A 14,353-nucleotide genomic window follows, 5' to 3' on the forward strand; every position below is an offset into this window, starting at 1 on the left:
ATGGCACCTGACAACAACAACAACAAATAAAAGCGTCAATTTAAATTCCTTGTCTCATTTTATTATTATACCATTTGTTGTATCTTGTTTCACTTCAAAAATTGTTTTATAGGATTCTTCATGAAGTCTGGATACAATATTTTTGTTGTCTACAAGAATGGTGCATGTTTCTTGCTCTGTGGTTTGCCACGTCACTTTCTTAATGATGTATTTTGAATAAGAGTTCTCTAATTTTAATGTCCAAATGACCAGTGCTTTCCTTTAAAGTTAGTGTATTTTGTAATCCTTTTAAGAAAACCTTGTTTATTTCAACATCATGATGATATCCTAATATAATGTTCCAGGGCCGTACGTAACAGCTGCGTATAGATTATTTTATTTTTTTTCTAGCTGGGAGATTGAAAATGGTGTTATAATTTCTTCTCCTTTGTAGAGTTAACCTCCATATTGTATTTGGAAATGTTAGATGGTGGTAAGATGGTAGCCCTATTGCTTCTTGCTTCTGTTCTTCTCTGGAGTGAGAAATGTGCTTTGGTTATGTTTTCGCCTTTCACTGTCTGCTTGTATTCTCTTACTAACTTGACTCTTTGATAATACGGTATTTGCTATCTTCCTTTCTTAGTTTTACTAAGAGCCTGAATTTTATCTATGAATTTATTCAAGATTATTTTTACTTTTCTCAAAGTTGGAACACATGTAGCAGGACTCATTGGTGAGGGAGGGATGTTGGTCAAATTATGTATTCTTTGTACAAATATTTGTAAAAAATATTTTTCAATTCATATTTTTTATTGCTGAAGTCATCTTAAATTCAACAAAAATGTGTTGATGAGTGAAGTAACAACAAATTTACAGCAACTTGTACCTGATATTATTAAAAGTTATTACTAATATCAGGTATTATTAAATCAGATATTATTAAAAGATATTATAAAAAGGGACTTTCAGCATTAGTTTCAGTAACTAGAAAAGAGAAGGCTTGAATGAACATTCTTCAAGGTTTCTTTTAGAAACATCTTTGATCAGATTAAAATGTATACTTTGATAAGCAGGCATGAAGACTATCTAGTGAAGACCTTAAACAATATTTATTGTCTTCGGCTTCAGCAACATTGTAATACTTAGCATTATAAGATTTTTAAGCTATAAAAATAATAGGTTTTAAGAAATAAAAAGTGTATGTTTCCTTTTGTAGGTGTTTGTTTTATTCTGCTGTTCTCACATGAAGCTAAAATGCCAATAAGACCAGGTCTCCAGGTAGGTCGTCCTAGGCTAAGAGGAAATTTGTTATTTTAAAGTCTAAAATCACTTTATTTTTATTATGATTTAGAGGTATTTAGCGTTATATTTCAAACAGTGACAAAGATTACATGATTTTGTCTAAGGGTCAAGAGTAGAGCAGTGTAATACAATAGTATTGTCTTTTCTTTTATTCAGTATATAGTTTTAGAGAGATGTATTAAGAATATATATAAACAATTAAAGATGCTGGTTCTTTACTCCTTTTACATTGCAAAGAACTATGCACCAATTCATTTGTAAGTTATATCCACATATTTATATACTAAACTTTAAAATGTTAAGATATTTGAATTTAGATAGGGAGTTTAAGTTTTATAGAATATCTGTTTAATACATGTACAATTTGCCAGAGTCTGTTTAAACATCAGATTATAGTATAAAAATTACTTATTAATGAAGTTGTGCTTTAATAGTAGAGATGCCAGACTTTGTAAAAGTTCTAAGTATTATGTCAGGCTAGTACTGAAGTTATATTTGTTGGTATCTTTTCTAAAATGCATTTACCTGCCTTTATGCATTTTATTGTATTATTTAAACCCCTGGAAAGGTTGGCAGTCAGATCATGAAGAAGTTGATAGTAAAATATGTTAGGCTTTTAATAATATCGGGTACAAGTAGCTATAAATTTGTTGTTACTTCACTCATCAACACATTTTTGGTAAGCTTAAGATGACTTTAGCAATAAAAAAATAGGAATTGAAAAATATTTTTTTACCATTAAGAGAATATTTTTTACCATTTAGAGTATTTTACTGCCAAAATTGTGATTTGTAGTACAGTAATTATAAATTTAAGCGTGGGCAGATTTTTTAGATTAATTAAATTGACATGGAAGTTTTTATGTGAAAGCAGCTCTCAGATTACTAGGTTGTATAAGGAAACTAATTTTGGATTTGAATAAAATGCATATGCCATTAACTGTCTTTCTTTAGCAGTTGGAAAAATGCATTGATGATGCACTAAGAAAAAATGATTTCAGACCTTTACAGACCCTTTCAGAAATTGATGTTTGTGAAGATGTGGTGATTAAATGCAGCAAACGGTTTTTCCACAAGTTGGATGGCCTGATATGCAGGGTAAATATTCATTTTTCCTGAGCAGTTAGTTAAATCATTAGACAACACTCTTAGGAAAAAGTACTCAGTTGGAAGAAATAATTAGAAAAGGGTCTCAACATAGTGTTTCCCAAATAATCTATACAGAAAGCTGTGTTTGCATTGTTGTTAAATTAAGTACTGTCGAGTCAATTCCAGCTCATAGTGACTCCGTATAGGGTTTCTGAGGAGCAGCTGGTGAGCTTGAACTGCAGACTTTGTGGTTTAAGCTGACCTTGCAGTCCAATGCATTGTATCCAAATGCTACACAGGACTTTGTAGTTGTGTTGGTTTACTGTTATTAACTCTTACTTATAATGGGGAAAAATGATTTGTGTCTTTGAAGTTTAAACATCTTGATCAATTTTTAAAACCCTTTCAACAGATTATTGATATTACATAGACAATGCTTATGTTTACAAAAACAACTAAACACAAATCACCCAAAACCTGGGATTTGATTCGTCATATCTAAGGCATTTTTATACATGAGGAAAAATTGTCACTGACAACCTCTTCTAGTGCCTGTGATTTGTTATCCTAAAGAACTGAGTAAAAATTTCTTGTATCTTTTAGTTAAATACATGGAACTTTTTAAGAATGTAAGAGAATGGATCCCTTGTATAATAGTCTAAAGTTAATTGTATTTCCACAATTCTATGTTTTTCCTGAGTTTGTCTTTCACTGCCTGGGTAGCTTTGGTTAATTTGCTTTTTTAGAAACCCAGTTTCCTCCCTTTGCAAAATGGCTACCCTTCAAGGATCTGGGAGGATTATAGTGTACAACACATAGCACAATGACTACCTACCAATAAACTGATGTGTACTGTCTTTCTATTCCATACTGTTTTGTGTTTGCAAAAGTTGAAATGTATACTTTTTGATTTAGGAACTTGTGAAAAAGGATATCCAAACTGTTTCAACCATTTTGATTTCTGTTGGAAGATGTAGTAAAAATATCAGTATATTGGGACAAGCTGGACTTCCAGTTATGATAAAACAAGGACTAGTCCAAAAGATAAGTATAAAATATATAACATTAATGAGAAGGAAATAAAATTAATAGTATGTATTATGATAAAATATAAGGATCTCTGGTGGCGTAATGGTTACGAATCGGGCTGTGAACCTTGAGGTCAGCGGTTCGAAACTACCAGCCGCTCTGCGGGAGAAAGATGAGGCTTTCTACTCCCATAAAGATTTACACCCTTGGAAATCCTGTACAGGGTCGCTATGGGTCGGAACTGACTCAACGGCACTTAACAACAACAACGATTAAGTAATAGTTTAAGTTGTTGAAAAGACATTTCATAGCTTTACACAAATTTTCAGGGTAATGGGAAACTAATTTGTTCTGTAAACAGCCTTCACCCATACCACAGTAAAATGTTTTTTAAAAAATACACTTGGTGTTACAGAGGCAGGAGAGTCCCAATTTGTTCTATGAATGAGAAAATCATATAAAATTTCTCCCATTGAAATACATTTCAAAGTTTTACATATAATCAAAGTATACTTTGTGTTCCAAGTAGAACATTACCAATAAATTGTGTGATGACCCAAAACTTAGAATAAACTATTCTTATATCCTGTGATTTATGTTACAAAGAAACTCTCTTAATGCCTGTATTTTCTCTCTAGCTCTTCACTATGTAACATATTTCTTTTTTTATATTCTTATACTAAAATCTACAGCATTGATTTTTGTTTATTTTGTTTGCTGGTGTATCTGCAGTGCCTAGAACAGTAAATAGGACATATACCAAAACCCGCTACTATTGAGTCAAGCCTGACTCATGGAGACCCTGTAGGACAGGCTAGAACTGCCCCTTAGGGTTTCCAAGGCCGTCAGATTCATGGGAGTAGCTGGGGGGATAGCAGCTGAGCACTTAACCACTGCACTGCATCAGAATGAATAAGCATGATACCAGAACTTTTTAAAAAGATGCCAGAATGGTTTACATTGTGATGATCATTTTCTTTCCTCTATTATAATAAGTGTACTTGAACTAGGAAGATGAAGTAGGTAACAGGGTCTCTTATGTTCTGTATCATCCAGTAGATTTTGACTTGTAGTGGCCTCGTGTGACAGAGTAGAACTGCCTCATAGGGTTTTCTTGGCTCTCATCTTCATGGGAATCTAGGGCCAAGTCTCTCTCCCATGGAGCCTCTGAGTGAGTTCCAACTGCCAACCTTTTGTTTAGCAGTTGAGTGCTTAACTGTTTGCACCACCAGGGCTCCTTCTAAAATTTGCCCACTTCCATCTAAACAATGGGGGAATATTTTGTTGTTGATGTTCCCCCAAATAAGTTCTGACTCATTGTGAACCCTGCGGAGGGTTTATGAGGCTGTAACCATTATGGGAGCAGAAAGAAAGTCTTTTTTGTTTTTTCCCAAAGAGAGGCTGGTGAGTTTCAACTGCCAACCTTATGCTTTAGTATCCCAGTGAGCTGCTGTGCTCACCAATAACTGGTGCTTACTCTGTACTGGGCACTGGGGTTAAGGGTTTTTTTCTCAAAGGCACCTAACAGTATTTATTATTATTGAAATGGTTAAATAATGTAACAAGATTTAGTATATAAGGGTGTGTAAAGAATAAATTGCATACAAAATATGTGGAGATTAGTTTGGGGTCAAAAGTTTGCAAACATCCTGTGCTCTCTGGACTATATCCTAAGTAGAGCAGTCATTAAGACCTGTTGTTCCTGATCTTGATTGAGTTGCATAAGGGCATGGTCAGTGTGGGGAACAGAGCAGGAGCACAATGAAATGGTGCTGGCAGATCCTCTGTACTCGTGAGATGCCTACCCTTATCTCTGCCCTGGACATTAGATTTGGGCTGGAAGACCAGAAGGAGGACTTGCTTGGTAAGTGGTCCTTCATGGAGACAGAAAACTGCTACAGAATAGGAAGGTGTTGATTGTGTTACTCGGACAAAAAGGATGGGTGGAGGGGCTGGTAAATCATAGGAGGTGGCCTGGAGCCAGCTCTGGCCTAAAGCCATATAATATGGCATTCCAAGAAGAGGACAGCCTGATATATATGGGAATATATAGTGAGTTACAAAAAATTAGCAAAAACAATAAGCAATATGTTTAAGAAAATAATCTTATCTTGATAAAATAATGTGATTTTCATTTTTGATATCCTTTTATTCAGAGGTGTACTGTTTATACAAGGTTAGATGAGTAGATTCTTGAAATTATTAAAATTCAAAGTAACTAATATGTACATTCCTTTCTTTTACATGGCTGCCTGGTTTGAAAAATTTAACGAGATTATTCTAAATAGAGGAAATGCAGAAGATGACACTGCTATAAATATGATAGACGACTTCTTTGATGTTTTGATGGTAAAATAACATTAATTCATGTTACAAAGCATGTATTTATTTATTAAATATTGGTATTCTGTATGCCCTGACCATAAAAGTCACTAAAGATTTTCAGTGATTTAGATAGATGATTCAGACTGTACTGTTTATTCTTGTCTTAGTTTTCTAGTGCTGCTATAACAAGTATCACAAGTGAGTGGCTTTAACAAGTAGAAATGGACTTTCTCCCAGTTGAGAGGCAAGAAGTCCAGATTCAGGGTGCCAGCGTTAGGGGAAGGCTTTCTTTTTCTGTCAGCTCATAAGGAAGGTTGTTGTCTCTTGAGTTTCTGTCCCTGGGTGATTTTCTTGTGCCTTGGCATCTCCCTTCCCCATCTCGGCTTGATAATTTATTTTTGCACTTTATCTCATAAGAGATAGGGAACATTCTTCACAAATAGTGTCACATTAGCATAACAAAGACAACCCAGTCCCAAATGGGATTATAATCACTAGCATAGAGGTTTGGATTACAGCGCATATTTTTGAGGGACATCGTTCAACCCTTAACAGTTCTGATTAATTAAATAAAAATTAAACATCGTAAATTCTGATATGTTACTTTGGCATATGTGATGGTTTATAATATAGTAAGTTGTAAATGAAACTATTTGCTTTTTTTCAGGTCATACATAATGTCAATGATGAAGGTAGAGTAATTTTATTGGAACAATAATTTGTTAGAGTTTTAACATAATTTTGTAATTTCAAATTTATTGGAACAATAATTTGTTTTTTAGAGTTTTAACATAATTTTGTAACTTCATTATTAACCTGATATTTGGAATTAATGCAGAGATTTGCAAAATTTTTCTGCACAGGGATAGGGAGTAAATATTATCAGCTTTAGGGGCCAAGAGAAAAAAATTGAAGGTACTTACATAATAAGAAAAGCAAATGTCCGCAAATGTTCTACTGAAACAATTAAAAATGTCTTGTTGTTGTTGTTGTAATGTGCCGTGGAGTCGATTCCGACTCATAGCGACCCTGTACAGGGTTTCCGAGGCTGTAAATCTTTACAGGAGCAGAAAGCCTCATCTTTCTCCTGTGGAACAGCTGGTAGTTTCGAACTGCTGACCCTGAGGTTCACAGCCCGATTCGTAAACACTACACTACCAGAAATAACTTTTCTTTTGGGGGCATAACATTTCATTTATTGGGGTTCAAAGTTTATGTTGTCTCATAGCAAAACTGCTTACAAGTGTAATGCACATTAGAAAATGTCTTTTCATGCAGATACTGACAAATACTAATATCAGTTCACAAGAATATGAATCTTAACAGCATACTCATCAATTGGAAAGCATTTATAGAATTTTATTAATATTTTCCCTTTTAGAATGTCATCACATTGCAGATCAGTTTCCATTGAAGGTTATATGGACGCCCCTCAACTGCACAGTTAAATGAATTTTGAACTGTGCATTTTTTCTTTGCATTTACACCAGAGAATGCTGCTGGACTGTAGTTGGGGCTAGGGAACTAGATTCCCTGCAAACCTGTGTGGGAATGGAGATAGCACTTCTTGTTCAGCATTTATAGCCTGAGAAGTATAGCAAGTGGCTTGGGACTACTTGCGATTCAAATAGTGTTGTTGTGGTTAAGTGCTGTTGAGTTGGTTCTGACTCATCGTGGCCTTGCATAGGGTTTCCAAGAGTGGCTGGTGGGTTTGAACCACCAATCATGTGATAAGCAACCTGGTACTAATCCTGCAGTGCCACTCCAGGACTTAGTTATTATCAGAAGGACTTGACTATAGTATCAGTTACTCATATAAGTTCTATTTTGCCTTGACAATTTGGGTTGAGTTTATTTTTAAAAACCTGATGAAGTCTGTATCAAGTGGTAATCTCTGAAGCCATTCAGTGTTTGATAGTAGTGGCTGAATACTGTTCTTGTTCAGAAAAATTTCAGTCTTGGCCCAGAGTTCAAAGTATCGCAGTGTTCCACTTCTAAGTCCTCAGACTGCTCTGTGATTGGGCAACTCAAGAGTTTCTACTTCTGACAAAAACTCACTGACCATGGCTAAATTCATGAGAGAGAGAATAAAGTTTACCCCTGTGCATTAATGGTTCAATAAAGCATGATAGATTTAGATGTTTTCTACAGAGTATCTGCTTATGAATCATTTAAAAATAACAACAAAAACTGCTGTCAAGTCAACCCGAGCTCATGATGACCCCATGTGTGTCAGAGTAGAATTGTGTGCCATAGAGTTTTCAGTGGTTAATTTTTCAGAAGTACGTTGCTAGGTCTTTCTTTTGAGATGCTGGGAGCACTCAAACCTTTGGGTCTAACTTACTGTCTTTTTAACCTTTGGCACCACCCAGGCATTTGGTGAATAAATACAGCCAAACAAAATCAGGCAGCTGGTCAGAGTTGGTCTGTAGACATAGTCTGCCAACCCTCAATCTAATGGAACACAATTTTCTATGATAAATTAGTTTGGGAAAGTAGAACACTTTATAACGTTCACTTGTGGCTAGCCAGTCGTGTTCCTAGTGATCAGGTGATTTTATCTTTGTGTTAGTTTTGGAAGATTACCTAGTATTGTTGTTAAGTGCTGTCGAGTCGATTCTGACCCATGGTGACTTTTGTATAGGGTTTCCAAGGAGTGACTGGTGAGCTTGAACCGTGGATGCTGTGGATTCGTGGACCTAGGATTAGGGAAAGTAAATGTTTTGTTTTTTCCTCTAAGGCTAGTTAAATTGCTTATAAATAAAAGGGTGGTGACAGCTATTTGCTGCCTTCAACACCATCAAGTTTAGAAAGATTGGTTATTATTGATTGATTGATTTCTTAAAATAGAATAGTTAGATTTCATTTTCTGTATTTTTAGGGGAGAAAACAGTCCTAGGAATCATAAAGTGATTCAACTATTGTTGTTGTTGTTTTTTAAAGTATATCGTACCTTTTCACCTAAGTGAGTCCCCCTCCCCTGCTCACTGTAGTCACTTTGGAAGGTTGTACATATGCTGGCACAGTGTTGGCATAGTTTAAAGTTGTATTTCAAATTCACTTTATGAAATAGCATTACCCTGAATATTTTAGTGCTGATAAGATGTCATCTTTTGGGAATGGACTGAACTTTTAGATATGGCACGAGTCATTGAGAGCCTCATGGTATGAAGACATGGTGATGGTCATCAAGAATGTACGAGGGTATGTGAGGGGTCACTGTCATTCAGTGAGGCCAGTTTTCTTAAAAACCTCAATGGACATTTCAGTTCTTTTACTGCTTTTACTTTATCTAAAAAATGAACACTTCCTTATGTGGCAGAGATGAAAAGCTGGACCAGGCCTTCTCAGCTAGCATTAATGTTGGTGGCGCACCCACTGAGTGGTGCTTGTCTCAGAGCAAATTAGTGATTAGCAAGGCTTCTTGGTAATGCAGTCCAGAGGCCCTTTGTCTGAACTGCACCAGTACACATTCTTCAGAAACTCATATGAGAAAAGATTGTCATTTAAAAGGATTTAATGCACATCTGTTGGTAATTTAATACTTTCATTCAGGTCAAAGGCAAACATTGGAAAGCTTTGCACCTCGATTTTGTGCCCTGGTTATTGACTCAAGAGTGAATATCTATATTCAGCGGGAGGTAAAGATATTTTTTGGATTTTTAAAAACTTGATAAGATAAAATGTCATAGTAATTCATCAATTGAATGAATATTGTCTCTTTGCACTAAATTACCTTGTATGGTTACAATGAACAATTCATTGCCTTTAGAACCAACATATTTCTTAAATACTTACTAAAATTCATAACTATATGGATTTGTGTATGAATGGAGCTCATATGAAAATAAATGGTAGCTTCAAGCAATTAGAATTCTTAAGTATTTAATACTAAAACTAACCTTTATGTGTGTGTAAAGTATGTGCATGTATATAACCCTGAGAACAAGGTTAATATTCATAATCAAATAATCATAATCAAATCATATTTCTTAAATGTCCCTATTTCTTGTAATAGTCATAAACATGTCATATTTTTTTAAGTATACATGCTTTAATTACAAGAGTCATGCTATAGTTCACTTTGGTTCTGCTGTGTTTTAGCTTTTTTATACTCAGTATTTCATATTTGATATCATTTCCTTTATCTTACCCAATTCCCTGCATATAATATAGTGTTTTTAAAAAATAAGCTTTTAAATTGATGTGCCTGGAATATTTTTCTAAATAATTAATGTTTCACTGAGTATGTAAAGTTAATGGATTATCTTTTTTTTTTTTCCTAGGCTCTAAGAAAAATGAATACTATGCTTGACAAAATGACTGAAGATTCCAGGAAAATGTTCTTTAGTCAAGAAATGTTAATTCTCATGTAATAATTTCTACTATGTTGGTTTTGTTAGCGAGTCAAGTTTATTAGTTTAAGAAATAGTTTATAAGGCAGGCAGTAAGGCAACCATGACTTTGCATTAATAAAGGTTTCAAATAAGATTTAGGACTCTGGTGTGGCACTGTAAGATCAGCATTGGACTTCGAACCATAAGGTCGGCAGTTCAAACCCACCAGCTGCTCTTTGGAAACCCTATAAGGGTCTCTATGAGTAGGAATTGACTCAGTGGCACTTAAAAACAACAAAAATTGAGATTAACATATGTGTATATTTTCTACAAAAGCCAGTAAATCAAAGCAACAACAATGAAAAAAGGAGCCCCGGTGGTATAGGATAAGCACTGGACTGCTAACCACAAGGTCAGTGGTCCAGATGCACCAGTGGTCCTTAAGCAGAAAGATGAAGCTGTCTTCTTCCATGAAGATTTACAGTCTCTAATATAAGTTCTGCATGTAATATGTTATTTTTATTTACAGGAGTAGTATGGGAGAAAGGATTTTAGATGTTGGAGGTATGTCTTTTCAAAATACTCATGTTTGAAATGATATTACTTGTAAATGACTAAATTTGAGGTTAAAATAATTTGCATGAATAAATATGAATGCCTTGATGATAGATTTATGAATAATAATTTTGCAATGCTTTTTAAATAACTTGTGCCAAGATGTTCTTCAAATGATATTTTGTGAAATCAGTGGTGGTATGGTTGTGTGCTATGGAGTTGGTTCCATCTCATAGTGACCCTGTACAGGTGTTTCCAAGGCTTATAAAATCTTATGGGAGCAGGAAATCTTTATGGAAGCATAAATCCACTTCTTTCTCCTGAGGAACAGCTGGTAGTTTTGAACTGCTGGCCTTTAGGTTAGCAGTCTGATTTGTAACCACTATGCTACCAAGAGGTCTAATGTTCTTGGGATCATAGACTTGTTTTTAAACAATGTGTTTACTAAAAGAACTATAAAGTTTCTTTTCTAAATTTCATATGAGAAAATTCTGATGTAGTGATGTACACACAGAATAAACCTTTTGGCTTAAAGTAAACTCTGAGATAACTGTAAGCATCATATTATAAAAAGAAAGCAAGAATGCAGTGATTTATAGACTATCCTTTTAGCTATTTTGAGTCACTGACTAGGAGTTTATATATATATGTGTGTGTGTGTGTGTGTGTGTGTGTGTGTGTGTGTGTGAATATGTGTGTAGTCCTGTAGGGTAAGCACTGGACTGCTAACCCAGCAGTCACTAGTCACTCCTTGGAAGCCCTATACAGCATTGCTTTGAGTCAGAATCAATTGGATGACACTTTTAACAGCAATAACAACATATTAACTTCAATCCTTTCCTCTGTTAGGAAACTAGTTTTGTTATTTGGCTTGTATTCATTCCTATAATGATGACACATTTCTAATCCATAGAAACAAGATAGCAAAAAAATGAGTAAATTCTACTAATAGTTTTCTTTTTCTTGCTGGTTCTAGTATTCTATAAACGATATGACCTTTAACAATGCTTACTTTTTGTTATTTTTAATTGGATAATGATTCATCATCTTTTTTGATAGATTATGACTTACAGTGTGCCATTGTAGAAGCTTTATGTAGAATAACCACAAATAAGGAAAGGCATGTGCTGGCGTCTCAGTGGTTTTCAATGGATTTTATTGTTCATGCATTTAAAAGAATTAAAGATTATCAGTTTGAAACAGTAAGTAATATTAAATAATCCAAATGATTTTAAAGTGCTTCTAGTTAATGTTTTTAAGATGTCTTTCTTCTTAAAATTAGGATTGCAGGAAATTTCTCAACTTTGTAAATGGCATGCTTGGAGACAAGAGAAGGTAAATATGCACTTACGATGATGAACTAGGGGTTAAGAGAAAGTGCACAATATCGGACCTTTATAAGTTTAACTTTAATCGTTCTGTTACATTATTGTTGTTGTTAGATGCCATCAAGTCAGTACCAACTCATAGCGACCCTGTGCACAACAGAATGAAACACTGCCCGATCCTGGGGCAGCCTCACAATTGTTGCCACACTTGAGCACATTGATGCTACCACTTTGCCAATCCATCTCGCTCTGTTAAGTTAGAAGTGTGAACATTTAAAACAATATCTTACCTTAATATGTAGTAAATTCTTACACTGGTAGGCTGAGATAATCCTCTGTTGGCTCCCGTTTTGCTTTGTTTTTTTCAGGGGAGAAATCATTTTTATTTAATATTAAGCTTTGGATATCCAAAATCGGGTTTCTGTTATATCATAATTGTATATACTGTTGTTGATGTTGTTAAGTGCCGTCGAGTCGGTTCCGACTGTATTATTTACTATTTCAGATATAATAAAAACCTATATATTTTTTATAGTAAATGTTAAGATTAACGTTTTGTTCTTGTTAAATACCATCAAGTCCATTCCAACACATAGCAACCCTGTATAGGGTTTCTGAGGCTGTGAATCTTTGCAGGAGCAGAAAGCCTCATCTTTCTCCCAAAGAACAGTTGGTGGACTCAAACCACTGACCTTGCAGTTTGCAGTCCAATTGGTATTTTGCAGAGCCACCACACTCCAAGTTACCCACATACAGGAGTTGAAATAAATATACAGCATACAGAATCTGCCTTTATCAATAATACTTCAAGGGCTCCTTTCTAAGACTAGTCAACATTTGAAATGAACATGGAAGATGAATAATATAAATTTTTATCATTTTTGGTAATAACTGAAGGACAGAATATTTGTGCTTGTCATCTTATAAATTCTCAGGACACATTTATTGGATGACTGAGATTGTGTTTACTTTATAAGGAAATTAAAGATCTGGTAAGGGCTAAATGCAAGGGGTCATAATGACTGGATTGAAATCATGAATTGCTAAACATTGGAGAAGTTCTTTTAAAAAAAATTTTTTTAAACATTGGCTCAGTTTCCTCAGCTGTAAAATAAGAGTACAAATACTTAAATAGTAACAGCTGAAACCTAAATGAGACGGTTGTATGTTAAGTGCTCAAATAGTATCAACGTAAGAAGCAGCTAATAAATTCAGCCATTTTTATTAGGGTCATTATTTCTTTTCTATCAGTGTTTCATGGGAATTTCCATTCTATAATTTGTTAAGTGCCTTCAAGTCAGTTCTGACACATGGTAATTCTATATAGGGTTTCTGAGGCACAGATGGGTTTGAACAGCCAATCTTGTAGTTAGCAGTCCAGTGCTTTTCCTATAGTGTCTACACCATTGTATAATTAGTATAATCTAAAGAATCTCTGTTTACAATTTATAGCACACATATACATTCACATACAAAATTGTTATAATCACGCTAGTCAAAATGATAGGTTGAAAAGTATCCTCAAAACAATGTTTTTCTCTACAGAAATAAATTTCCATTAAAATATAATTTTAAGAAGTAATATGGAGGAAATGTGCTCTTATTTAGACTGTTTAAAAACAAAACCTGCCAGACTCTGTGGATCCTAGAAATTATTCCTGTGGCTAGACGAGATAATGCTGTTAAAAATCCATTACCTTTTCTTTAACTGAAGCTACTTTTTATTTCAGGGTCTTTACATTCCCTTGTTTATCAGCATTTCTTGATAAATACGAAGTAAGTTTTAAATGTATACCTTTTTTAAAAAAAATTACGGGATGATTTTAATTCAAGGGCTTAGTAAAGTTAATGATTTACAAGTTGGTAAGAATATTAAAAATAGTCAAAACTAGATCAGAAATACCGCTGAGTTAGGGTTTTGTGTCAGATAGTGACACCAAGAGACATTTCATGAAACACAATATCCATAGTCCAGGATAACATTAAAATATCAAGGTTTACCTTCTGTTTCATCTAAGCCCATATGCATGTACTCAGACTTGAGGCTGAGAAGCCGCTCTTAGCATTTGGAATATTTGTCATGTTTTGGGGCTAGTTAATTGCTCTGTAAAATATGAAAACATCATTTCTTTCTATTGTCTCTAAATTGATTCAAAGGTTTTACTTGTCTACTCCTTTTCTACTCTTCAAGTTACACTTAAAAACATCAACAAAACTCAGCCATGACTATTGATTGCTCATAAATTTCTCATTTTAAAAAACAGAGTAAATACTAGTTTTATGTCTTATTTTTATTAGTTACAAATGCCATCAGATGAAAAACTTGAAGAATTTTGGATTGATTTTAATCTGGGTAGCGAGACTCTGTCGTTCTACATTGCTGGAGATAATAATGTAAGCTTTATTCCTG

The 14,353-nt window shown here is 34.3% G+C and overlaps 1 protein-coding gene across 1 annotated transcript in view; it reads left to right on the forward strand.

Moving 5' to 3' along the window:
- The first annotated feature begins 1,233 nt into the window (after positions 1 to 1,233).
- SYCP2 (synaptonemal complex protein 2) overlaps positions 1,234 to 14,353 on the forward strand; it is a 96,030-nt gene continuing 82,910 nt past the window's right edge. The window contains exons 1-12 of the mRNA XM_006839299.1: positions 1,234 to 1,257; positions 2,235 to 2,378; positions 3,285 to 3,413; positions 5,643 to 5,747; positions 6,391 to 6,415; positions 9,279 to 9,364; positions 10,010 to 10,095; positions 10,590 to 10,624; positions 11,675 to 11,817; positions 11,898 to 11,950; positions 13,674 to 13,719; positions 14,242 to 14,337. Coding sequence (XP_006839362.1) covers positions 1,234 to 1,257; positions 2,235 to 2,378; positions 3,285 to 3,413; positions 5,643 to 5,747; positions 6,391 to 6,415; positions 9,279 to 9,364; positions 10,010 to 10,095; positions 10,590 to 10,624; positions 11,675 to 11,817; positions 11,898 to 11,950; positions 13,674 to 13,719; positions 14,242 to 14,337 — 972 coding nt within the window. The remainder of the gene's footprint in view (positions 1,258 to 2,234; positions 2,379 to 3,284; positions 3,414 to 5,642; positions 5,748 to 6,390; positions 6,416 to 9,278; positions 9,365 to 10,009; positions 10,096 to 10,589; positions 10,625 to 11,674; positions 11,818 to 11,897; positions 11,951 to 13,673; positions 13,720 to 14,241; positions 14,338 to 14,353) is intronic.

Source organism: Chrysochloris asiatica, unplaced genomic scaffold, assembly GCF_000296735.1.
Source record: "Chrysochloris asiatica unplaced genomic scaffold, ChrAsi1.0 scaffold00023, whole genome shotgun sequence".
Taxonomy (NCBI): Eukaryota; Metazoa; Chordata; class Mammalia; order Afrosoricida; family Chrysochloridae; genus Chrysochloris; species Chrysochloris asiatica.